Here is a 27739-nt window from a genome sequence, read left to right on the forward strand (position 1 = left end):
TTCAAAGGAAAACGTGACACTTCACTCCGTAAATGTTAACATTATTGACCAAACATGAACAAATACAAAGGTTAAATCTATACAAACCTCCATATAAAAACTCAAAATTCAATAACTTAATATACCATAGAACATGTCAGTATTAGTTTGGCCCCTATGGTTTGTCTTTCTACAGCTCCTGTAACATAAAACATAGTATACAAATATCTAAGATTCTACCTATTTTATTTTAGAATACATAATCGATTGCCACATTTATCTGAGTGTATCCTGTGTGGTAGCCAAGGATGCTGTGGTAGTTTTGGTTCTTTAGAAGTTGTTGCACACTGGGCATCGTTTTTTCCTTGCCAGCAGTCTCTCCCTTTGGAGCCTTCTTATTAAACTTTTACCGCCTTGAGCCGTCCTCTGAAGTAATATTTTTGTAAATGTCATACTACTAAAACAGATGTTCAATGGGTTTAAGTTGTACTAGCACTCAGTAGCTTCGTTTTCTTAGCGAGAAAAACTGTGGACGCAGATATCACTCATCGTGAGATTAAAATGGCTAGCAAAGAAAAAGCTAATTTTGGCCTCAAAATATGTTCTGGACCAATCATCGTTCTACTAGTAGGTAATGGATGATAATAGACCGGTGGTTCATCCAATCACCTCCCAACTAATATATGGAAGTTCCGGGTTTTATTCTGAAAAGTTTCTGTCATCAATAAGTGGTTTCTACAGTTGGTTTCGTGAGCTAATTTCAGCAGCAGTCTTGCATTACTAGGTAAGTCTCAAAATAACACAGCCTAATTACATCATTTATTTGTCAAGAAAAAGTATAGAAATGCATATTAAATGATTGTATTTTGATCTTGTGCTAATAACATGTATTTTGAACATAAAGTTAGGCTAATGTTAGCACATTGCTAGACAGCTAGCGTTACCTCAGTCGACATTGCCTGGTTGCTCGTCCATGTTGCTAACATGTTTATTTTCTTTTTATGATCTGTCTTGTAGTTCACAGTCCAGAGGATGATATCCACCGCTATCGTGTTCGGCGCACCAGGAGCATGACCCTCTGCCGAAAACTAAATGACTGCCATCATCGGGGCAATTGTGATTTAACCTTTGTATTTGTTCATGTCATGCCATGGAAACAGTGCTCTAATTTAAAATAATGTTAGCTACAATTTACAGAGTGAAGTGTCATGTTTTTCTTAGTAACATAATCCAAGCTTGTGATTATTGCATGGAAAAGGTAATGAACAGTTGAAAAGAATATGGTAAGAGACTGGTAATGCCCTGGAAACAAACACGGCTTCCTTTTACAGTCCAGTTTCAGATTACTTACTGAGTACATAGCCATGTTTTGCCTGGTATCGCCTTGGAACGTATAGTACAAGTTCATACTAAGGGTAACATTGACAAAGTGGTATTCGCTTACAAAGAATACGGTAAGAGCCCAGTAACACCATGGTAACAAACACGGCTTCCTTTTACAGTCCAGTTTCAGATTACTTACTGAGTAAATAGTCCAAACATGCGCAGGAACATACTCAGTAACCAAGAAGATTTACCATGATAGTAGAGGAAACTCTTCCCGCGGAGGTAGCTATACCAGCCAAGTAAATGAGGCCATCATCGATAAATGTATCTGAAAAGGTACATTATTGGAAAGTACTATCTTATATTCTCATTAGACGTGGACTGTTACCGACGTTAACCTTAGGTAACTGCAGGGTAATAGTAGAGTATTTTTTTTGTAATTCTGCTGGAGCTTGGCCGTCTTTACCTACTTAGTAGCAGTGGTATTTACCCAATAACACATTATAATTTACCATATATATCTCCTGTAGATACCAACTTACTACCAGCGGTATTTAAATAGTAATATTCATAAGTTTCCAGGTAAATACTAAGTTTTGTCTTCTGTCTTTACCTAATTAGGACCAGTGAAAATTACCCAGTAATAACCAGCACGTTAGTAAATAGTTAATGGGTAAATACTTCAAATTATCGCTGTATTTACCACCTTGGTACCAATCGGTATGAACTGAAAGTGCACTACACGGGTTACTTTAGAGTATTCCAAAGTATACTTTGAAGTACTTTAGGAAGTATACTTGATGAACTGAAAGTGCACTACACAGGCTACTTTAGAGTATTCCAAAGTATACTTTGAAGTACTTGAGGAAGTATACTTGATGAACTGAAAGTGCACTACACAGGCTACTTTAGAGTATTCCAAAGTATACTTTGAAGTACTTGAGGAAGTATACTTGATGAACTGAAGGTGCACTACACAGGCTACTTTAGAGTATTCCAAAGTATACTTTAAAGTACTTGAGGAAGTATACTTGATGAACTGAAAGTGCACTACACAGGCTACTTTGCAGTATTCAAAAGTGAACTATTTTCAAAGCATACATAAAAGTATATTAAAAGTAAAGTATGTTCTAAGTATACTTCTTAAAAGTATATTAAAAGTGAACTATTTTCTAAGCATACTTCTTAAAAGTATATCAAAAGTGTACTATCCATATTTTAGTATACTTATAGTATACTTTAATATACTTATTTTTTGTAAGGGAAGTTTAGGCTATTTTTCGCTAGGTTCCTACGAACGTCTTAATCTGCCAGACAAGTGGGTTCCCCTTCTTTTGGTGAGCAGTTTCACGAGCCCTTCTTACCCGGCGTCATGGACCCTGGCAGCTAAATACTTATTTAACGCTACTGTATTCCTGCTTGTGTTTGAGCTGTTGCGCTGTTATACTCAGCAGGTATCGTGTTGTGGTGTCGGAGGAATGATCGAAAAGTGCATCATACATTTAAGTAATTTAGCTAAGACTTGCATGTACAGTACGTAATGTCACATTAAATAATGTATTTAAACTCAAGTTTATATTCTGCCAGGGCTCTCAAGTTTTGAAGACAGGCAAGAGTGACATTCCCCCCCGTCCCGTAAGGGGCCAAAATTAATTAATGAATTGCTTTTTACCTGACATCTTTGAAAGGCAGCAATGATTAATGCATCCATGGCCAGGATATAATTATAAAATGTGACATTATTTTAAAAGTGACCTATAACATCGACTATGCAAAACACTTAAATGTATTTAGTGCTAATACAATTATTATGCCTATTTGGAAATAGATGTTTATAATTGCAGATTTTCTGTGTACAGAGAAGCTTGAGTCTCTTGCTGTGGTCAAGAGGTCACGCAGCAGGTCTCTGACAATACATATATAGATAGAGGAATGTGCTACTTTCACCTTTGGAAACAGCAACATGCAGAAAATAGTACAAACGATGAGTGATGACTGAACCACCTGTGTGTTGTTCTCCCTGTGCATTAAGTTGTGGAATGTATACTGTTTAAGGACATGTTTTGGTGGCTACTACAGTAATCCCTCGTTTATCGCGGGGGTTACGTTCCGAAAATGACCCGCGATAAGTGAAATCCGCGAAATAGAAAACTTTTTTTAAAAACAATTAGCAACTATTACATGTATACAAATACAGTGACTCACGTGTAGGCCGTTTCGTCGACATTATGGGTTTAGGAGATGTTCGAAATTACAAGATAATTTGGCCAATTTAATGTAAATTTGCCAAGCTGTTTTATGTACGTACACATAACTGCACGAGACGACAAAATGATAGCACAATTCGTAGCATGTTTTGATACAAGAAGCGGGAGTGAGTTTTTAGCGAATCAGAATGCAGAGCACAATGCACCAAAAAAAAAAGAAATGCATTATGAAAATCCGCGAAATAGCGAATCCGCGATAAGTGAACCGCGAAGTGGCGAGGGATCACTGTATATTTGTATGGTCCAGCTCATGCACATAATGTCCATCTGAGAGACATTTTTCTCACTCATGCCTATCATTCTGTTGTGGACTGATGGTGTGATCCAAGCTCGATACCTAATAAACAAAGTCAACTCTTTTTCATTGTGGTGCGTTCCTTGGCCCATCCTCCGACAGAAAATCATCTAAAAATAATGTGACGAGTTGTCAGTCATCGTGTGATAACGAAAATATGACTAGGCCCATTTTAAGTAACATATGTGGTATTGCAAGCTTCGTCAGAGGTATCGGGCCCATGTTCGTCCCGCACTGGGTACGAACCTGCCATCTCTGACATCCCAAGTGCCACCACAACCAACTACGCCAACGAAAAGCTAGTAGTCCGTCAACGCGGGTGGCCTGTTACATACCTGAGGAGTGAGTTGCACTGATACACACCAGCTACATCCAGGGGCAAATCTAGGTTCCCACTTTTGGGGGGGGGCTAACCCCTAGATAAAAACTGTAGTTTTTCCTGTGACCCAGCAAAACAGGGGGGTTCTGGCGGCATGTTCCCCCAGAATACATTTTTGAAAATATCCTTTTAAAGTGTCCTTGTGGGATTTAGGAAGAGAAATTAACAAATTTAGATTTAAAATATGAAGAAAAAAAATATATATATATATTTTATTTTTTTATTATTAAAATAAATTGGGGGGGCTAATGACATGTTTTTTATCAGACCTTTAGTGGTGCTCAGCCCCCAATGAGAATGTGACATGAATACAGTGCCTTGCAAAAGTGCTACCCATAATATATATACCTAATTTCACTGGATAACAATTGATACATTTCTGTATTATTATGCAAAATATTGAATGAAATAACTAAGGATGTCCCCTTTCTTCATGAACTACCAGCATCAAATGATAATAAACAATATATTAAAAAAATATATTATTTTTAGGGGTGCTGAGATTACATTTAGGGGTGCTTGAGCACTCCTAAAAAGGGTCTAAAATTGCCACTAAATTGTACCCTCTCTAGTTACATTAATTAATGCATTGCAGGTCAATACAAGGTGTGCCCCTAAATGTTCTGCTTGCGCTCCTAAATTTTTCAGTCAGGGGCTACTGTGCTCCTAGTACAAAAAGTTAGTCTGGAGCCCTGTGCGTTTCCTGCAGTACTGCAATCTGCATATCGGGAGGAAAAATAAATACATCGAACTCCCCTTTACAGTACGTGTGTTTGCATAACACTCGTCACTTTGACCTTAGCCCCAAAATTCAAGAGGCAAAAACATAATGACATCGTTTGAGGGATGGAAGTATACACATTACTTTGTTTTAGTTGCGCAAAAGGGCAAAAACTTAACTGTACAATGTACATTGTGCTCAGGCCAAAAACACCTCTCCACCGCCGCAAACACAACTTCTAATCTTTTAAAACATCTTCAACGGCAATATGCCAGCGCCAGATTAGTAGCTAAAGATCAACGGAGTGACACTGATGCCAATAAAAGTTTGCTGTTGCCGTAGGAGCATATATAGTTGAGGAAATGTTGCCTGTTTCGACAGTGCAATCGTCGTCTTTCCGAAACATCTTGTGTATGTCCTCATTATAATAAGAATTTGAGTTGATTTGGGCATATATATAGGCCTATGTTACAAATATTGTTATTTGACAAGTTATTGTGTATCTCAGGTGATGTTACGGAGTAATTCAAAAGTAATGTAACTAGTAATGTGACTAGTTACTTTCAGCAGTGAGTAATATCGTAAAGTAAAGCATTACTTTAAAAAAGTAACTAGTAATGTGTAATATATTAGTTTTTTGAGTAACCACCCCAACTCTGTGTTTGACAATTCTAACTAAAATATCGCACCCCCTCCCTTCAAAGCCACTCCCACAAAATTACAGTAACGCGCATTGAGTGCAGGGGCAGAATGCGCGCAGGTAATTGATAAATTGGTAATTGAAACTTGTTTTGTTTTTTTAAGATATAAAAGATTGATTTCATATTACTGTCAAACCGTTATATGTATTGGTTGCTATCCAGATATTAAGTTTATTTTGGCAAATATGCCCCAAAAGTGCTTTGACTACATGTTTCATTTGTGTTTATGCTGTTGTGTTATGGGTTATAAGTTTGAAGCTTTTGCTTGCTTCAACGGTGTGCACTTAATGTTATTGTGAAATTAGAAATTATGTTTCAATATCAGTACCTAAGGCTACAAAAGAGGCAAAAAAATGTCTGTATTTGTTAGATTTGTAAAAAAAAAAGTATTACTCAATATATTACTTACCGTGAGGAGGTTAAGCAGGTCAGTATTAGCGTCTGTGTTAGGTGGCATGGTTTGGACCAGTGCCAGATCCTGTAGGATAGCATACAACTGCTGTGTCTTGACTAAATTAACCCGAGTTTTCTCTGGGTCAACCCAGTCAGCCAGTGCCACGTGCACAGCAATCAGGTCTTTGAGGTGCACCCCCAGTATAGGGAAACGGAAGCCTGTGCACTCTGAGAAACGCTTGCGGTACTGGCTGTAGTTGCTGCACGACGTCACTAGTTCAATCAAACTATTGAACACCTGAGGAAAAAGAAGGGATTTAAAGGGGAGAAAATGGAGAGGAGTATGATTTCAGAAAGAAAATGTGAGAGGGAAAATGTGAATACCGTTCCTCTGACTAACAAGGCCAAAAATAACTATTAGTTATTGGTTAAACATTAACTGTCAAGTCAGGAGAAAAACTATTGTCGGACAGGAAGCCATAACATTTCATTAAATTAAATAATCATCATAAGATATTTGGAGAAGGGAAGAAATACAAATACCACATGCGGTATTGTGTATATGGATACTTGCACATTTTCTGAGATTTAAATCACATCAGTTTTTTGCATGAACATGATGATTTATGATTGAAATTTGATACATTAAGAAGCTTTTTTTGCTATACCTTGTTTGTTTCTGAACTGATGTGTGTCTGGGTTTCTTTGAGACGAGAGATAGAGCTGTTACTAAGACCCCCTACCACAGCCATCAGTGTGTTAAAGTTCTGCTGCTGAAGAAGTTTCTGTGAGGAGAAAGAAAGAAAAAGTGAGAGACAAAAAGACAGGAACAGAGAGACAGATTAATGAGAGCTAGCATGAGTGCGAGACATGAAACAAGGGTATAGCCAATGTGTGGGAGTGTTAGTCGGTGCCAAGGAATATTTGGAGAAGTAGGACAGATAGTTTGAAAAGGAGCCAGAAGAAGAGAAGAGTTAGAGATGATGCAAATGGATGTAGAAGAGTCTTTGAATGCAAGGAAATAACCTAAATTTGAACACCCAATGTTAGTAGTTGCACTACTATGCATTAAGTTGACATAAAAAAGGCAACATACATTTATCATACAACATATTCAATGTGTCATAGGTGATGAGTTGAATGCATTTCTCAGTTTTCATGATATTCACACAGCATTACTTCTTATTCAGAGATTACAAACAAAGATTTAATGATATGTGATAATACTAAAAACCACTGTAGGTATTTGCCTTGACTCTGCAAAGGTTGCCCAACCAGTCAAACCAATGTCATAAAGACACATGCAGAGATACACACCAGCAAACCCAAATAAACACAACCAAGTACTTTATCCATGATAGTAAATTGACTAAGGATCACAATTCCCATGTTACTATCCTTCTAATAGAACAGCATGCTAGTATTCATCTGTGCATCTAAGTTTTTGTGACACTTTCTGAATGGAGCTCTGCTGGAGGCAAAGCATTGCCCTTCAGCTCACATGGCATTTCACTGAAAATCAATCAGGTCGCAGCTGTTTGGGGGAACGCTGCCTGGGGGCATCATTTAGTTAAGCTCAAATACCCATTTTAATCAATGCTCAAAGCTTCTGTGACAACATACTGTAGGCAGAGTAGACTGCTCGCCTGGCATCATGCAACTGAACTGTGGTCTAATGAACACTGACTACTAGTGCTAGGTATCAAGTGAGTAGTTGTCAGAGTTGTTGTCTGTCAATAACTGATTATTTCCACTGCTCATGGTCAGTAAGCTACACTAGTAACTGGCACAAAACAAAATCAATACTTTAAGTTAAATTACTTATTAGGAAGCCACTGATACCGTAAGTTGAGAAGTTTAGATGTATGTTTTAGTACACTGCTAATAGTGATAGATGAAACAACATAAAAACTGGCTAAATGTAAAAAGAATGAGAATTATGAAGGCAGGAATTATAAAAAAGCGTCAAAAAAATCTATGGGATGGAGGTATGTCAGTGGTGAAATTCTGAAGCAAGGACGAGCAGAGAGAGAAAGCAGGAAAAAGGAGAGAGGTAGCTGGCTATTCCCCTAGAACCTTAGGAACATTAAATATATATATATATATATATATTTGGGAAGGAAAAATATGTCCTCTTTACGCCATCATCTTAGTGTATCAACATAGAGTAGAAAGTAGAAGTGTTCTGTAGTGTAACAGAAGTGGGATTCTAAACCACCAAACAGCTGTGCTTTTTGGGCTCTGGTGTGTTTGAGTGGAGGAAGTGAGAGCCTGCTGTGGCCTATGTGAATAAATCATGAAGAGTTTGTTTAGGAGATAAAGAGAGGTGTCAGGGAGGTTTTCTCCTCAAACAAATCCCAAAATAGACACGGTTTAGAAAAAATAGAACACAACAGGGATTCGACCAATAATGGGGGTCGTGAGATGGTGACAATCAAATGCAGATCAGTTGAGAAAATGCAATACCCTGCAACCTATTGGTTACACCATTGTTAAATGTAAAGATAATTAATTACCTCTCCACTGTAGGTAGAAACTAGTATTGCCTGGAATGTTTGGCAGCTAAGCAAGACTACTAACCCCCCCGGCAATCCTCAGAGTCTTTCTGGCATCGACACGTATGACACGAATGTAAAATGTTACAAAAAACATATATATAAACAAGACTTGACAGACAGTATTGACCTGGGCCACCCGGATGAAGTGCGAGATGACAGCAGCTCTTTGTTGAGCAGTGGGCTTGGTGAGGACCATAAGTTGAATCCACTGTGACACACTGTTGAAGAGGGTGATGAAGCGCTCCAGGATGGGGTTATCCACAGTGCAGCCGTGCATCACAAAGCTGTGGTAGTCCTGGAACTGATGGGAGGACATGGAGCGGCCAAGTTGATATACAAACACTCAAATACATACTGGATGGTTTTATGTTGACACAGCATTTTATTCAAATCGAGATGTAAAGTCAGCAAACAGACAGAAAGACACAAATCTTTTTTAAACACACACAGATCCTACTGACTAGAATCTTGCAGAAAGATTTGTACTCCAGGTAGGTGAGGTGTTCAGCCAATTCTGATGAGTCTAGGTGGTCAAAAAGCAGAGACATCTTCCTCTTCTTGGACATGGAGGGCACACGCTGGGTCACCTGACGCTTCCACTTGTATGATGGCCTGACAAACAAAGCCAAGTAACGTTGCTAAAGATAAAGTGGACATTTGTACTCAGTGTGTACACTGAAGTTTAATCATTTTGACAGCATTAGCAGAGCTCTAGTTAAGACCACTGCCACAATAGCAGATAATATAACATACTGCTCAACAGAAGAGATATTATGAAACAGTCTCATGACAACTTTTAAAAGGGGTTAGTGTGTGCTTGCGATTCGGTCGGGTGAGTGTTGATCGGGACCTTGATACCGCGGCTCCACCAGCCGATCAGTACTGCTTTGCCCTGTGCCTGAGAACTGAGCATGTGAGACAAGCTTGCGATGTCCACTCTCTCACATGCACACAAAAAAAACCAAGTACACACATTTACCCTTTGTCTTCCTCTCACTCCTTCCCAATCTCTCTCCCTCAAACTCACAAAAACAGACACTTACACACTGTCAATGTCTATGAGCTGACTTTGGCGCTCATTCCCCTCAGTGGTCAAGAGGTCCTTCAGGTCTTTGATCTGGTCGGCCAGCGCTGGGTTCAGATTGAACTCTGCTGGGAACTCTGAAATCCAGTACCTAGGGACACAAAGACAGACAAAAGGAGGACAGAGAGAGTTGGGGTATCAACAGTAACCACATGGGAGAAGGGAGAAAAGAGAAGGGTCAAGACAAAAGAGGAACAGAGAGTGATAAATTAAAAAGCAGAGAGAAAAAACTAAAGAAAGATAGAAGATAAGATATGACAAACCTGATACACCTGTTGCAACACAGTCAAACTGAGCCAAAATAGTAATGTCTTACTTCACAAGATGGCATATTTTTGTTCTGAGCTCAGCAGTGCAGTTCTCGTCCTGTGACCTAAGTGAAATGTTAAGGTAAACCTGGGGCGCAAGTTGGTTTGGGGCAAGTTGGTTTGTGGGTGTGAAAAGCTATGTCTATCTGACTACCTATCCAGGATAGATGACTTGTAGGACAATCATTTCTCCGGATATGGCAGGAATTAGGTTTACATGTTCAGGTTAATCAAGTATCAATCAGATTGTGCACATTTAATAACCTTTAATTTAAAAGTTATAAATCCACAGATCATGTCATATGATACATCCTCAAATATTTTTAAATCCCAAGTACTGAGCCTATAAAGTTCACGTGAAAAATTATCCAAAGACTCTACGCATGAAATACACTGGCAGTTTATCAATCCGAAGAACGCTAAGAACGTACTTCTTGAGAAGAACATTCTTGCCAAGCATCCATGCAAGAACGGTCTTGTAAGACCGTGAGGACGGAGAACAATTTGAGATGTCTGTGTTCTTGGCTATTATCTTGCAATGACTTCTGGGAAATCAGATGTGTTCTCACTGGCCAAGTCACCAACCGATGCATCCTCGATAAAAGGGGCTGACCAAGAACACTTCTCTCCGCTCAACCGGCAGGATGGTGGAACAGGCTTGCTTCTTTCCCCACATATTAACTACACATCCACACCATTCTCTGTTACTGCCAAATCATTTGAACACCATTATGTGATGCTAACTGATCCTATCAAAGCATTCTTAATTGTTCTTTATCGCCCACCAGGACCGCTAGCTGACTTTGTGGAGGAGCTGGACATGCTCCTCAGCGTCCTCCCGGATGATGGCACCCCGCTGATAATCCTTGGGGACTTCAACATCAACAGCCTGCACGATCTTCTCCCTCCTGCCCGTGGCTTACGGATGTTATTTGTGAAGAACAGTCCACCCTTCGGGCAGCTGAGAGGAGATGGCACAAGTCCAGAGACGATCTGGACCTTGATAAGTACTACTCCCTCCCTAAATCTTCTCTTCTCATATAACTGGTGCTAAAACCCACTACTTTCTGAACAAAATTAACTCTGCTTCAAACCCCCACAAACCTTTCTCTATCTCAGCTAGGATTGAGGCCTGCCTCACAGACATCTCCACCTGGATGACCAAGCACCACCTCCAGCTGAACCTCGCCAAAACATAACTTCTCATCCCGGCCAAACCTTCCATCTCCTACAATCTCTCAATCACCCTGGGATCTGCGATGGTGACCCCTTCATCCTCTGCCAGGAACCTTGGGGTTACCATGGGTGACAAGATGTCCCTCACAGCCCACATTGCTGCAGTCTCCCGGTCGTGTAGACTCGCCCTCTACAACATCCGGAAGATCAGGAGACACCTGTCTGAGCACTCCACCCAGCAGCTATTCCAAGCACTTGTCCTCTCCAAGTTGGACTAATGCAACTCGCTGCTCACCGGTCTCGCAGCACGCGCAACCCACCCTCTTCCGAAGATTCAGAACGCAGCGGCCCGCCTGGTCTACAATCTACCCAGACGCTCCTATATTACCTGACTCCTCATCTCCCTCCACTAGCTACCCATCACGGCCCGTATCAGATTCAAGACCCTGGTACTGACCTTCCGAGCAGTGAACAGGACTGCACGGAAGGTCAAAAGTCTCTCGTGCAGCCTTACACCCCCACCCACGGTCTTCTTCAGACAACCGCCTGGTGGTCTCACCGCTCAAGACCGCCCGGTCCCAACACAAGCTCTTCTCCTGTCTTGCAGTGGTGGTGGAATCAACTCCCCACCTCCATCAGAGACATTGACTGTCTCCCTACCTTCAAGAAAAGGCTCAAGACGCACTTGTTCCGGGAGCACAACGGTACTTATGAATGGTTTGCTGGTCCCAAAGTTAGTTTCCTAAAGGATCACAATGACTCTTGCTTAGAGACTTGTTGCTCTTGTTGGTTAGTGGAAACTGATTTAAATCGTTTTACGCACTGTGAAATATATATATATATATATATTAGTGCTGTCAGTTTAACGTGTTATTAACAGCGTTAACGCAAACCCAAATTAACGGCGACAATTTTTTAAAACTTTGTAGTTTTTTTTCACATGCTGTTGCAACAACTACCGACGGTAGAAAAACCACAACACCACACCGGATCTAGCTGGACCGGAAACAAAAACAGGCACGCCACACACACTTGTTTGGCTTGCGAGCCGGCTAAAGAGTAGTAGCAGAGCCCGTTTACGGATATTAGACATTCTCTGGTAGTAGGCTAACGTTACGTTTTGAGTGGATGGCGAGCGCGAGACGCCGAAATGGATGCCAATAAGATTCTGAATGGAAAGTTTACTTTTACAAAGTTGCCAAATGGTTCCATTGAAAAGACCAAAGTGATCTGTGTGTTTTGTCGTTGTAAACTGAGCTATCATCGCAGCACGTCCAGTCTGAAATACCACTTGATGGCCAAGCACACAGCTGATGCGAATTCTCCGCCCTCTCGTCAAAGCCAGGCGATTGCAATGTTGTTAAAAATATATATATATATTTGCAGGAAGCAATCCGAACCATTTTTCCAAAAAGAACAAAAGAAATCAAGGGACAAAAAGAAATCAAGGGACATTTAGAATAGATAAAAATGTGTGATTAATTGTGATTAATCGCGAGTTAACTATGACATTAATGCGATTAATCGCGATTAAATATTTTAATCGTTTGACAGCACTAATATATATATATATATACATATATATTAGGGCCGTGAAAAATAACGCGTTAACATGTTATGATTAAATTACAGGATTAATTCGTAATTTTTGTTTAACACATTTAACGTAATATACCCACAATTCCACCCAATCTGCAACTTCTGGATGAGAAGTTCGTGCTCCAAAAAAACTAAGATGGAACATCCAATAAAACCAAAATGATATGCACACTCTGCAGGAAGACGTTACTCTGCTCTGGATAAGCGTTTAGTAGCGGATTGAAAGAAACTGTTCTTGTGGGGTGAGGTTTTGGCCCTGATGGACCGCAGCCTTCTGCCGGAGGGAAGTAGCTGGAACAGGGAGTGTCCATGGTGGGAAGAGTTGGCCACAATCTTCCTCGCTCGCCTCAGGGTCCTTGAGGTGTGCAGGTCCTCGAGGGTAGGCAGATTGCAGCCAATCACCTTCTCAGCAGCCCAGATGATACGCTGCAGTCTGCTCTTGACCTTGACAGTGGAAGCAGCGTACCAGATGGTGATGTAGGAGGTGAGGATGGACTCAATGATGACTGTGTATAGTGCACCATCATTGTCTTTGGCAGGTTGAATTTCTTGGCTGGAGAGACAAAGTCTGACCCAGCTGCTTTGCAGGGGTTCTGCCTGTTGTCTTTGTGGTGGGGGGGGCTCTTGGGTGAGGACAGTCCAATTGTCTTTCAAATCTTAAGTAGAACTCGTTCAGGTCGTTGGCCAGTTGAGAGTCGTTAACGGTGTGGGGGGCTCTGGGCTTGTAGTTGGTAACAGTGATCCAGAGTGTTCCCTTCTCTGGTGGGGCATTTGTTTAAGTGTCTGTATTTGGGGGGTTTGTGGCTGAGATTACCTTTGTTAAAGTGGCCAAGTACGATAACCAAAGAATCCGGATTTGCTCGCTCCACACTCAAAATCTGGTCGGCGAGCATACGTTGAGCCTCTAACCATAACACTAACCTGAGGACCCGGCCGCAAGTACACTCCTACCAGAATGAGCAACGCAAACTTGTGAGGTGAGTAGAAAGGTTTACAGTTTATACAAAATTATTCCAGATCCGGGGAACAATGTTGCAGAATTACTGTCACATCAACATGTAATCCATGTGAATTTGGGTCACTAGAAACAAAACGTGTAATAATAATAATGTGATCTGTAAGAAAAACTGAAGGATGATGCAAACACAAATCCCTTATTTTAGTGGAATAATTGGTTGTCAGACAAAAACTCAAACAATCATCAAAGGGTTTAGACAAACCCTTTCAATTTTAGAGTTCCGCTCACGCTCAGTGTGCAGAAAGCAGCCAATTAGAAGAGACTTGTTACAAGAGACCTGTTAAACTGAAGAAAAAAGTTAACAAGAAGAAAAAAGTTAACATTCTAAAGTTATAATAACGGTGATTTATGATACCAGCGATATCTTGTTCCATTGAATTGTATGTGTGCATGTGTGTGTGCCGCCATTACGTGCTTGGGAGAAGGCACAAATCTTACGGAGTTGGATTGTTTTTTTTTTTCTTCTTGGAGCTGAACACCTTTGAACATTTAACACCTTTGATGCCGAGCTAACCCAGATCCTAGAAATTGTGATTTCATGTTATTGTGTATAAGAGCTGAATATTTTGCACAATTGATTTGAGATCTATTTTTGTTTATGACCTATGATTAGTCATAGTTATAGGGCGCACCCAAGGTAATTAAGAGGATGTTTTAAATTGTATTTTGTTTAGTTTTTTTACTATCTGACTTGTATAATTATCACTCTGTATATTGCTACACATGCCATTTATTATTTTATTCAAAAGAAATACAAGTCAATACCCTTCAAAAAATCTACCTCTGTGGATGGAAGGATCAAATCACACAGCCATGTCTCCATGAAGCAGAAAACATAAGATGAAAGAAAGTCTCAGTTTTTCACCATCAGTAGCTGAAGTTCATCCATTTTGTTGCACAGCGAGCGTACGTTGGACAGGAAAAAACTAGCGCCCCCTTTCGCTTTCCTCTTCTTCGGCGTTTCACTGCTTGAGCAAAGCCTAGCGCGGTTTTGACTAGAATGCCCACTAATTTTGTCGCTGGGAGCAGAAAAGTGGGAAATAAATCCACAGGCGTAGTTTCCCTGATGTTTAGTAGTTTGTCTCTTGTTAGAGAACTCTGAAAAACTTGGCATAACACAAAATTCACAGACAAAACCAGACAGAACAGGGCGCACCGATAGACCGAGGCAGCTATCAGCGGCGTCATCTTGGATCAATTATCATATTGGCTGAAATATATGCCTTTCCAATTGCAAAGTGTGATTGAAAAACGATTGGCCACAAACCTGACCATCCTGGATAGCAAAACATGAGATTTCAAAATCCAGATAATTCAAATCCAGATGAGCATACATTTTCCTCAACCCAGTCCGATTTTTATGAGGTTTCGCGTCTGTCATGTACACATCTGACCAATCAAAATGAAAGTGGTTAACCACGTCATAACTGCAGTGTTTCCTCTATATTAATTTTGCAGTGGCGGCCCGCCATGGATACATTTCTGCCACCACGGTATCAGAAATAGGACTGTAAAAAGGCAGTGATTGTTAGAGTGCAGGTCGGAGAATAGCACGGATACACGCTTCACACCGCGAACTGACAACTTATGTTGTCAGTTCATTTAAGCCTGTTATTGTATTAGTCTCTTAGTTCTTGGTAATTTAAATTAAGTTATCTGGTGATTTTTGTTGTTTGTATTCACCTGCTAGCTAAATTGCACGTGGCTGTTGATTCAATAGCGATTGCTGAACCCCCATGCTCACGTTTGTATTTTAGATGCATTATTATAATTCATAGTGGGTTTATTTTTATTATTTGCTACAGAATACTTAGCCTATATGTCAAGATCAAATTAAGCAGACAGTGTACACGTGCTTTAGAGTTTTGTCCGAGTTTTATTTGACAAATTTGGTGTTGTTTGAGTTTCAATATTAAGTGTTCCATGCCTTTGAAAATTCAAAACATTATGTCACTGATTTGCTTCCATAAGAGCCTGTTCACTACCTATTAAGCCGCATTGTACCAAATGTGGTTGCAGTTCCACCAGAGTTCCACTGGAGGTGATCGCAGAGTCTATGGAGCTAGACCGCAAAATGTGTCTCTTTCGCCTGATTGTTGTTGAGAAATCTCAGATTTGATTGTAGTTTTTGCTAATTCAACATGGATTATAAATCGAAAGTTGACAAACGAGTACTTATGTCCTTCTGATTTCTTACAAGGTGAGTCGTTTTTGCCCATAACACGCTAGCATTATGCTAATGAAAGCTGATTGTATGACGTCATTGACATTTTAAAAGGCTTTAAAAAAAAAATCGAACACTCAACAGTGTGTATTTTCTTTGCCTCCCCTTTCGAATGCAACATTCAAATTACTAGACAAAAAATTATATCCTGAGAAAAGTGGATTTTGAGGGGTATAGCTCCATAGACCATTCATTCTGCACTCGCCCATGAGCGCCCTCATATGGAACCTCGAGTTGAACTGCAACCAGTTCAGAAGCCTGAAGTTTCCAGAGAGTGGTAGTTCTCCCCTTTTTAAGACATTCTCTGGCTTGATGTGGCTTGATGTCAGGCGAAATATTCATCCGAATCAGTCGCACTTTTGTGCTGTTTATTTATGTTGCGTCCAAGACGTCAGAAAACAATCGAGTCTTGATGAACGAAGGAGTTAGCTAGCTGTGTGTGTTCCAATAGTAGTTTAGCTAGCTAGCTGCAGAGCTGTATCAGCAATCTTACATTTACATTACATTTAGTCATTTGGCAGACGCTCTTATCCAGAGCAGTAAGTTACAGTAAGTATAGGGACATTCCCCCGAGGCAAGTAGGGTGAAGTGCCTTGCCCAAGGACACAATGTCATTTTGCACGGCTGGGAATCGAACTGGCAACCTTCTGATTAATAGCCCGATTCCCTAACCTCTCAGCCATCTGACAATCTTCACGTCCTTTGGTAGTTGATAGCAGCATAGCAGTAGTCAGACACTGCACACAAATGGGGCGGTTCGCAATTAAATTGTAGGTTGGGCTACCCCCTCCCTCATATTTATTTCCATCTCATATGAAAATTCTAAATAGATGGTTCATCATCTGCTAATTAAGAGACAAAGATTGTTCTGACTATGAAGGATACTTCAACAATAGTTTCTTTGCCATTTCGGTGGAGGGAAGGTACCATGGGTGCATCATTAGGAACATGCGCACCAAGGAAGGTTCTTTCAGAGTGCCCTTCTCATCTGGAAGAAGTAAAACACATCACAGCATTTTAAAACAAGGCAATCAGTTTCAAAGGACTATCACTTTGTGATTTCAGGCAGTCAACAATCAATAGATGGGCATACCACTGGAAATATACACCTCAAAATTATAGAACATAGTTTGAACATTTAAGTGTTACAATACAAGGCAGAGTAGCAGACCAACCAAATGCTTGGATGCATGCATCAACAAGTTCATCCACCGTGGCTGATTGGTCTAAAGAACTGTGCTCCATCTTTTTCTTTCCTTTCCTCTTAGTTCTGGTCTTCTTTTCTTCTTCCTATCTCTCAGCCACTCCTGAAAGCAAAATCAAGAAGAACACATTGCAACACTTGATTTTTTTTATAATGTCTTAAGAGTTTGTGAAATTTATGGAAATGAAACCTTATTTGATTACTGTAGATTTAAGTTTTAGTATCTGGTTCTGGAAGATCAGAGGGCCACACTTTATATTAAGGTTGCATTAACTACCATGTAAGTTTATAGCAATACCTAAAATAACAACACAGTTGGTACATAGGAATTGCTATTAAATCAAATGGTTGTTAGCTGCAAAAGTGTAAGAATGCACAGATTTGGGGAGGGGTGTAAAGGGTCATGATTGTAGGGCAGTTAATACAGATTTCCCAGTAGAAAGTCCAACCTCCCCCATTAAGTAATATAGTCTAACTATAGCAGTTAGTTTCTATTTAACTACAATGTTGTAACTAGGTATTATTATGTAGTTACGTGGCAGTAGTGTTGCAGATCAGTGTCCACTAAATTGACCATCATCCTTTCGAAGGAACAAAAATAAATTGTGTGTTGTTGAGTAAATGTCCGTAACCAACTTGCACAATCTAGCTAATGAAGTGTGCACAAATAGCATTTTACTACACAGTAAATTATAAAGTTTGACAGATACTGAACAATGTACAAACCTCAGCCTTAATTAACAATCCTCATTATCATGACTGGTAAAAAAAACTTTGTTTAAAAAAGACATCTATGTATCAATGTACAGGCGGAAACATTACTGTGGGAATATCAGTCGTCCAAGATGGTAAGCCACAAAGGACAGCCAGTTTATCTCAGTGTGAAGCCTCTTTTCACCAGGAAAACCACAATTTATCACTTCCTTAAATAGCACTGCAGTCATTACATATAATGAACATTGTTGCTGTATTATGTTCCAGTGTAAAAGGACATGCATGGTACAGGACATGTCAATCTTCTAACATTATAGCGTAGTAAAAAGCCTCATCGTGGTTTCCTTTGTAAGCTATTTAAGTCCCAGCAGGGAGCCATGGCAACACATCTTCATGCCCTCAACATACGCAAAAGCTTGCATGAACACAGACACACAGACCCTTCTTTCCATATAAGGACAGCCTGACCAATATACTGCAAAACTACGACTCATTGAAATCCTTGGGAAGACCATCAGATATTATGGTTACATTATATTTTTGCACTAGTGTTTTAAATTAAAATGGTCTTTGAATGCCACTAGGTAGCTGTTGCCTGCTGTAGCCGACTTTACAGCAGCATTTGTATACATAGCTAAATACAATGGCCTTGAACATCTCCACTTAAACCCTTTTGTTAAATGGGGGTGGTTGCTACAGTATGCATTAGGTCTTGCATTAACAGAGAGGGAGATGATGCATGTTGAGCTAATTAAGTGTAAGACTGCATGTGTTTGTGTGTGTTTTGCAGGTTTAGGTCTCAGCCTCTGCCAGAAGGGGTGTCTCATGCGTGGGAATGCATGAAGGGACTGCAGCAGAAGTGTGCCTGTGTGTGACAATGAAGCCTTCCCCTGGCTGTTTCTGCAGCAGGCGGACATACTCAATTACAGACTTCATGAGCTGTCTGAGACACACACACACACAACAAAGAAAGAGACGGGTAAAGAAGTAAGTAAAAGATTGTTTTGAACTCTCCATCAGTCACAGAGACCAGGTGAGAAAAGAGGAACTAGAGAGTATGGGAAGGGGGAAAGGAAAAGGAGGGAAAGACAGCTTTACCCCCTTGTCATTAGTCAAGGATAATCTGCCTCTATGTAGTTGTGGGAGCCCAGTGGCATACGTTCAAAATTACTACAAGTCAGTTAAGGCAGACTGAGCCAAGCCATTAAGCCAAAGACATGCCAAGTCCAAAACATACTGGTTGGAGTTGAAACTGGCACAATCCTAGATTTGGATTTTATTCATCCACTACCGGGGATGGGTAAGTGTCTTTTGCTTTGCAACATCATCATTCATTGGAGTGTTCTTATGAAATAAAGCAACCAACTTCTCAACTAAACAAGCACCTGTCATCTTGTCTCTTAGAGCCAAAGAGTATGCAACTGGTTGTGCGCACCATTAGTGCTGACTGTATGACCTCACAATGCCACTGTTTATGCCCACTATTGTCTACCTGTTAGCCAAAAAAGTCACACTTTGTATTTGCTGCCAGTCCCACCCTGACAGAACAATTACAGTTTCACCAGATTTATCAATCAGGTGGTGACATTTGTTTTTTTTTATTACTGAGAACAAATCTCTCCATCCCTCCTTACAGACTAGAAATAAGATAAAATAGAGGATTTTTACCTTTAACAACCTCTTTGGTTCTCCATCTCTCTCTCACTCTTTCTTGCTCTCTCCCTTCAAGTTTAGTTTCAGTTTCAGAGGTTTGTAAGACAAAGGTTGTTTTCAGGTCTCTACTCGCAGTTCTTTCCCTCTCTCTCTCCCTTTAACTCATAAATGGTATGTTGGTGGTCTGTGCCGCAATCACTTTGGTGTCATTCCTGTTGCCTGGTGACGCGTGCTAGGACTATCGATCTGGAGAGATCAGGGGGTGAGACAGGAGGATAGGGGGCATTGGGGACATGAAGGAGATGCTGATCCACAGTTGATTTATTGCAAATACATACATTAAACACAAAATCATGCATATGTATGTACACAGATGTCCCTACACGTCCTCTTTGACAATGGTGTTCTTGCATGTCTCCATGCAACAGTAGACGAAAACTATTACAAATCGGAGACTGAATACTGAAATGAACTGGTCAAAACAATAGTAATACATCATACTGTTTTCAGGAGTCCCAAGGACATTTATTGTTTGTTTGTAACAAAAACGTAAAAATATATATGCTGTAACAAAAACTAGCACTCCAAACAAATATTTAGAGGATTTTTGTTATTAATGTGGGTTATCTGAGCTGTGGTCAATGCATACCAACAGGAGTCAGGGGATGTGGCATAGTGGTGAGTGATGGTTCTTGCTGTAGCACTGGTTTTTGCTGCAGACATCTCATCAACAATCCGATGAAGCTTAGAACAAAACAGATTTGTTTCGTAAAACTAATTGCAGTGGACAGACGCAGCACACATACACTTTGATGCAGTCAGATGGATATATACAAACACATACAAACACGTATTCTGTTCACACAAACAATGATGTCCATCACTATATTGATACTAATGAACCAATCTCAATGAAGGCAGTTATTACTCTGGTCTGGTGTGTATGCTTCACTGGCAATTGATTGTTCTATATGCTCCCTGACAGAATTATTGGAAGAACACTTGATTTATGTTAACAATGATAATAGACTGAATGACAATAGAATGTGAGGTGAGCTTGTGTCGGTTGCAGGTGGGACAGTTTTTCTTTTTTACTTTATCACCTCCAAACCTATTGTTTAATATCAAACATCCAAACATTTGGAGAATTTTCATGGGTATACTTAACTGATATTTCTGTATGCATACTTATTATGTAGGAAGATTGCATAGATTAAAAAGCATCTTTTGCTGCTCATTTCCACTTCAAAATAATTGAAGTGTAGAATGAAACAGGGTTCTCCTCATTTCCTAGTGCGAGAGGGAATGGCAATAGGATAGATAGGCTATGTGGCAGCCTCACATAGTTCAAAGAGTTGTATCAAAACAAAGAAATTGGCCAATCCTGTGTAAAAATGGTCCTAACCTATATGACTAACTTCCCCTTTGTAAGCATTAACTCATATTGCATTCATTCATTAATAAGGAACCTCCATTGAAACACACGCCTTTTCCATCTACACGTGACACAAATTATAGTTTTGGGTTGTAAGTATATTGTAAGTATGTCAAGGGTTCCCCAGGTTGAACCCCTGTTCCCCCTGTGCTCTGTTAGAGACTGTTGTAAAGGTTAAACTTGTTATACATGACGATAACCATAAAATAAGGAAATTAAATTATTTTCTAGGTTCATGAGTCAATCCTATTGTGTAACTGAGATGAGTCGCCTAAAATAATAACACAGTGCTGATGAAGAATTATCAGCACACTGTTGTAATCATGAAGATGGAGAAACAATCATGGTACTATATAATTGATATTGAACCACTAAATCACTTTTTTTACTTGTATATGCTATATTATTAAACACATGATGCAAAGGTGTTGATTGATGGGTATTGACATTAAAACATAGAAGAAAATAAAGCCAAATGTGGAAGTCCAGATAAGCAGAGTTTGAGTGCCAGAGAGAGAAGTATGTGAGTTGTATTCACCCAGGAAAAACTACAAGGCCCTGGCAAGGGACTACAAGGCCCAGATATCAGAGGACAGATTTATGTCTTTAAACTTAGTATAACCTGTACAGCTGGGCCACTATGCCTCACGTGGGCCCTGGATGGGAGAACGAAGTCCTGGCTATTTAAATTCTGTGACAATGGACCAACCAAGTGTGAAATGCATATATGAATCTGTGACTACAGTTAATGTACCAATGGTAAACTATCAAAAATAATGGAGAACAAATATTAAAGCAAAATTCCTATCTGATCTCGAGACCTTGCTCACGTTTGTTGGAATCAATCCTCTGTGTTAGATTCAAATAAACACTTTGCATACTCTGCTGCCGTTTTCCGTGCTGTTTTATACTTTGTTATTTGTTAAAGAACTTAGACTAAATTACTGCCACTACAGTGCATATAATACAGCGCAAAAGGCTATAGTTTATTTGTGCCTGCAACACAACGTAAGGTTGTTAAAAAATAACACGCACAATAATAATTAATGCTGTCAGTTTAACGCAAACCCCCACCCCTCGGCTTGAAGCAATGGCCCCTGTGGATGTAGGTGGTATTGCATTACGTGTTTGACTTCCGACTCTTTCGGTCGTTTTTATTTTATTAACTCCAGTCAACATTTACAAAACGATCTCCCCCAATAATTTTTGTTAGATTCTCGAACCTGGCTCATACTACTAACTTTTTCATAGAATAATTTTTCCGGATTTTTGCTAAGTTTGAAACCAATCCGAAATGGGTAAACTAGCACCCCATTTATTTGCTTACGTCAATAAAAGTTGACTGCAAATGTGCTCGCGAATACTAACAGGGCACTAGCACAAAACTTCACATTGGCCGATAGCCGATTTACATGGAGCTGAATGAGCCATAGACTTATGGAATGAGCGCAGAGACAAATGGCTTGAGTTGCCTGCCCTGTTGTGGCAAATGGTTGTCACACATACATGAAATGTTGTAATATAGTTTTTCTTGCCTTCGGCGAGCACAAACCATTGTTATCTCACATATATATTTATTATTATTATTGTTTATTTTCGCGCCCCTAAGGCTCAGTCGATATTACTACACTACATAGGACTACATAGACAAAGTTGATGTCAAAATGTTCGTCTTTGTCACGATTGTGTTGGTTCTATTGGGATTTATGTTCCGTTGCACGGTTTAGGTTTTAATTACGTTTTTGTGGCAAAAGTGAAGCTAGCAGTGGCTAACTTGCTAGCCACGGTCACTGACGCTACTGACTAGGGATGGGCGTGGTTAATCAAATATCCGGATATCCTAAAGTAAGTTAGTATTCGAATACTTATTTCGAATACTTATGAGCGTAGTTTGATTTAAAAAAAAAGTTTTATTGAAAAACTGTCGCATCATGTTGTGAATTCTAAAAGTTGTGACGTTAAAAATGATGAAAACCATCAAAAAAGGTAGGCTACGCCTGCGTTCTGCTGTGAGTCTCCTTTCATTTCATTTGGCGCTACAAGAAGCATAGTGTCCTGGCTAAGCAGGACCACGCAACATCCTCAGTTCCTGCAGTCTTTTCTACGCCGGCCTGCTCGTAAATCGACTCCGTACTAGCCTCTCCCCTGAGCATGTTTACATGCTAATTCTCCTGAATAAAAATGCGTATGGCTAATGCAGTTGTGGCTTATTTATTTTCTTACCAGTAGCATGTAGAGCTAGCGTAATCGGCTGTTTATGTTCGCAATGTGTGGTGGCGCACCGTATCCTATAGGATTCCGGTTCCAAGTTAATATCCAAGTTAATATGCAATATTTCTCCGTGTGTCTTTCGTTTTTATGGAGGATAGCCTACCCAATGTGTTTAATTTAGTCCAATGTAGCCTACTTTTTATTTCACATAATAATAGGCTAATCGCTTTTCCGCCAAATTAAGAGCCTACGTCTGAAGACGCAGCGTTTTTTCAAGTTCATTGTCTTTTCGTCATGTAAATAAATTGATCTTTCATTTGTTTTCTTTATTCAACCCTTATTTAATCTAATAGTTTAACAGTCCCAATTATTGCCAGAATGTGTGGTGGTTCATGTGTTTACTGTATGCTTTGCGTCACGTCAGGCTAATTACATAACGGAACCACATTAATAAAATAGATAATCCGGATATTCGAAAATAATTTCGGATACTATTCGAATAGTGAAATCAGTTCAAATCTCCATCCCTACTACTGACGTCACTAATGTCACGAAATATCGCGTGACTACCTCTAGCAGAGGTATTAGTTTAGCAGTATTACCTCGGAATTACCGCAGTATTAGTTTAGCAGCTCGTTAACTTCTGGGAGATAGCTAGGCTAGCTGCTTTACTGAAAGGAAGCTGCAGAAACACCACAAGCAAATAGGCCAGGGTGATAACTATTTACTCATTTTACTTTATGATATGTAACACAATTGTGAAGTTTAATGTACAATTTAAGCTGATATAAGGAAGTAGTTACATCTACTTTCGGAAACAGTAGTCTACTATCTCACTGAAGCATTAGCATCATGACATTAGCCTCTGTTGCCCGGGCAACACATACTACAGCGGTCTATGATGCATCTGTTTTCAATCGTTAAAATAAACATTCCTCACAAATACATTTTTGTTGTAGGATTTATTATGACATTAGATTACAAGTAAACAATTTGTTGGTGAAATTATCATTACCTGTAATTTCAAACCAGTGTAGCTCACTGCAACGCTGTACTGTAGCATAGTCTAGTAGCTAAAAAAAAAACATCTCCACAGCTGTTTACAGTACAGCCTACGTAGGAAGTCAAATGGCGGCACATGTTCGGCACTACCCTTACTTAAATCAAAAGTCTTTCAATAGGTGAAACTATCTGACTAGTGACTACTAACCTGAAGTCCATTGCCACAGCCTAAACCTCAATCAGTTCATGAACATAATTCATTTCAGCCTAGACCGTACAACGGAAGTAACGTTAAATCGAATTCAACCAACGCTATCGCTACCAAGACAGTCCAGTAGTAGTTGTAGCCTACAATTTACCGGGGCAGCTTCTCCACACAGCAGGGCTGTATCGCATTTTGCTTTGTTACTGACAATGATCGCTACCACTGACATTTTTATGAATGAGTGATTTTCTCCTAAATAAATGTCAAGCTTATTTACGTTTTTGGGGGCATATTTTCAGTTAGCAGATGGTACTATTTGAATCGCGATTCCATCTGAGATAGCTACTGCTGGTAACGTTGTTGTTAAAATAAGCTTCAAAGGGGTTACTTTATTAATGAATGAATGCAATATGAGTAGGCTAAATGCCTGATAATATCACGAGAAGGGAAAAACGTACAGTGACGTTTAAGTCATAGAGATTAGGTAAATTTTTACACCGGTCTGCCAAATGTATTTGTTTTTATTCAACTATGAGGTTGCTGATCACCATTCCCTCTCGCTGGGGAAATGAGAAGACAACTATTTCATTCTACTCTTCACTCTTAGTATTTTGAGTTGTAAATGAGCAGAAAAAAATATGCTTTTAAATCTATGTAATCTTTAATAAGTAGGCTATGCATTTTAATATAAAATATACAGAAATATCAGTTGTAAAATGAAATTTAAATACGGAGCCCTGCAACCAACGCAAGCAAGCACACCCTACAATTTCCCCAGAAATTGTACCCTCTCTTGTTCCCGTTATTTTAAAACAGACTAGATTTTTCGTAAAAACGTTCATGACATGATGTCAAATATATGATGTTAAATGCGAGCATAGATTGTTGACATGTCTATCTGGAGCAAAGAGAAGATTAATACTTTAACTGATAACCACAATAGGAAATTATATATATTTAAATAATATTAGTCTTGCCTTCAGAAGCTTTTGTTAAACACACCCATTATTCTTTTTTTTTTTTATCGTGTCATCAAGCCAGACTGCTTTGTGGGACAATGAAGGTCCTCAGTGACTATGTTTCAACCCCACTTACATCTGATGGAAATGTCTTATAGCCTATATAGTTCTTTTAATATGCCCTTTACAAAGGTAACTGTTCAATAAAGTATATTTTAGACACAGTTCAAGCTTTCATTTATTACATTATTACCAAATCTTGTTAGAACACATTATATCCATTAGTAGGTGTTTGGTTTTGTAGGATGAACATATAAAACACAGTCCACATTTCTACACTGATGGTAAATTGAAGGCAGTGTGAATTTCGTGGCATTTCGTTTGAATATAAAGTTGACAGTAAGCTATGGTAAGTCTGCATTATAGAAGATTTCTGTTACCAAAATAACTATTTCGCTTTCTTTGCTTGGCGAGAACAACGACGGAGCTGTTCATGTTAACAGTTTATTTAATCCGATACAATGCGTTGGAAATCATACTCATATCACGAAGAAAAAAAGCAACATATGTGATGAGTTCCATCAGAAATAGCCCTACATTTAGCCCTATAGCCTATTTCTAAAAACCAAGTGAAAGGAATACTATACAGTGACAGCATACATTTCCGTAATATTTGCATAATGTCTCTGATTCTTATCGGACTTGTACCCCATTCTGCCACTGCAATGGCTTAGCTCACATGCTGGCGACCAAATAAGTCTATGCTTGGGACTGGTTGTGGCAAAGTATGACGTGTACAGCTAGTTGCAAACATGCACAAGTAGGAACAAAACGAGCCACTGTTTAACGCGGAAAGTCGGACGTGGAAAGATGGCGCGGTCCAGTTTTGCGCTCTCGCTTGCCTCACTGCGCCACTAAGCACTTTTCATAGAAATGAATGGGGACGCCATCTTGGAAGACAGAAGTAGCTGTGTCTAATAATATACAAGTCTATGGTTTAACGCGTTATTAACGGCGTTGACGCAAACCCATTTTAACGGCGTAATTTTTTTTTATTACGCGATTAACGTTCTTTTTGGCCAAGAAGACTTTGTCGTTTTTTCACATGCTGTTGCATCAACTACTGACGTTAGAAAAACTACAACACCACACTGGATCTAGCTAGACCGGAAACAAAACAACACGCACGCCGCACACACTTGTTTGGGCTTGTGAGCCGGCTAAAGAGTAGTAGGTAAACATTACGTTTTGAGTGGATGGCGAGCGCAAAAGTTGCCAAATGGTTCCATTGACAAGACTAAAGTGATCTTTGTGTTTTGTCGTTGTGAACTGAGCTATCATTGCAGCACGTCCAGTCTGAAATACCACTTGATAGCCAAGCACACAGCTGATGCGAATTCTCCGCCCCCTCCTCAAAGCCAGGCGATTGCAATGTTGTTTTTTACAGTGCTTGAAGTGGAGAAAAAAAAGGTGCCGGTACTCTCTTGCATTGGCAAATTATTATGAAATTTGAGATTTCTACAGTGAAAAACAAAGCTTGGATTGCTGGTACAAAAACAATTTATTGTTAGCCTATTTATTAACAACATAAATGCATAGCCGCGGGAACATATTTTTTCAGGGGGGTGGCTTAATGTTGCGGGGAGACAGGGACGGACTGGGAGTAAAAATAGGCCCTGGACTTTTATCCAGACCAGCCCACCAGAACCGGCCAATAGCTACACCACCACAGCTGTCTGCTAATGCATGCATAGTCTGTGTTTGATGTGATGCTAGTTCGGGAGTTCGATACTTTGCGCTCAAATAAAGGCCAAAAAAGTTGGCAAAATCTTTGTCTTTTTGAGCCTTGTGTAAAATAAAAATGTCTTTTTTTCTCTTTGCTTTTCAGTCCCACCCTTACGTTTCTTATCCTCGTTTTCCATCGTTATTCTTCTCCCGGTGTTCCCGATGGCCAGTCTGCTACTGCGGGGCTATTCCACGGTGGTGGATTTTCAATTCATATCATTTTAAATTCTCGTGATGTCAGGGGGTGCTGCAGCACCCTCAGCACCCCTAGTTCCCGCTATTTATTTAAACAAGTTTGAAGCTCATGATTCGTAGCCTACCCAATGTTTCTGGTTGGACTTGGACCTCTCTTGACGTGTCTGGCTCTGGCACACGCGCTCTTTTAGTGCCTTTCTGAAGCCAGGGTAACAACTACTTACACACGAAAGACGTTTCGTTTCTAGGTTTGAAAGCAGCAGTGAAAAGTCTGTTTTACTCAGGCATCAGTTGATGCTGTCTAGATAACTTTTTCGAATCTAGCATACCGGCAAGCAAGAAAAGGTG

General features: G+C 39.8%; 1 protein-coding gene and 1 long non-coding RNA gene across 6 annotated transcripts in view; one reads left to right on the forward strand and one right to left on the reverse strand.

The window, feature by feature from the left end:
* LOC146222334 (RAS guanyl-releasing protein 2-like) overlaps positions 1-27739 on the reverse strand; it is a 104294-nt gene that overhangs the window by 56587 nt on the left and 19968 nt on the right. For 3 of the 5 annotated variants that reach the window (XM_084691363.1, XM_084691361.1, XM_084691359.1), the window contains exons 2-9: positions 17204-17335; positions 16914-17016; positions 10020-10076; positions 9663-9794; positions 9081-9231; positions 8747-8920; positions 6730-6846; positions 6078-6359 (exon numbers count right to left, since the gene is read on the reverse strand). In XM_084691363.1, coding sequence (XP_084547489.1) covers positions 6078-6359; positions 6730-6846; positions 8747-8920; positions 9081-9231; positions 9663-9794; positions 10020-10076; positions 16914-17016; positions 17204-17273 — 1086 coding nt within the window. In that variant the 5' untranslated portion in view covers positions 17274-17335. Of the gene's footprint in view, positions 1-6077; positions 6360-6729; positions 6847-8746; positions 8921-9080; positions 9232-9662; positions 9795-10019; positions 10077-16913; positions 17017-17203; positions 17336-19614; positions 19846-20248; positions 20344-27739 lie in introns of all 5 variants that reach the window. The other 2 variants (XM_084691360.1, XM_084691362.1) reach the window with 2 other exon arrangements.
* On the forward strand, positions 128-1169 carry LOC146222336 (uncharacterized). The gene is made up of 2 exons (XR_014746731.1): positions 128-763; positions 997-1169. It is a non-coding gene; the product is annotated as an uncharacterized LOC146222336 (long non-coding RNA).

This window comes from Hypomesus nipponensis, chromosome 25, assembly GCF_054491055.1.
Source record: "Hypomesus nipponensis isolate SF chromosome 25, ASM5449105v1, whole genome shotgun sequence".
In the NCBI taxonomy this organism is placed as follows: domain Eukaryota; kingdom Metazoa; phylum Chordata; class Actinopteri; order Osmeriformes; family Osmeridae; genus Hypomesus; species Hypomesus nipponensis.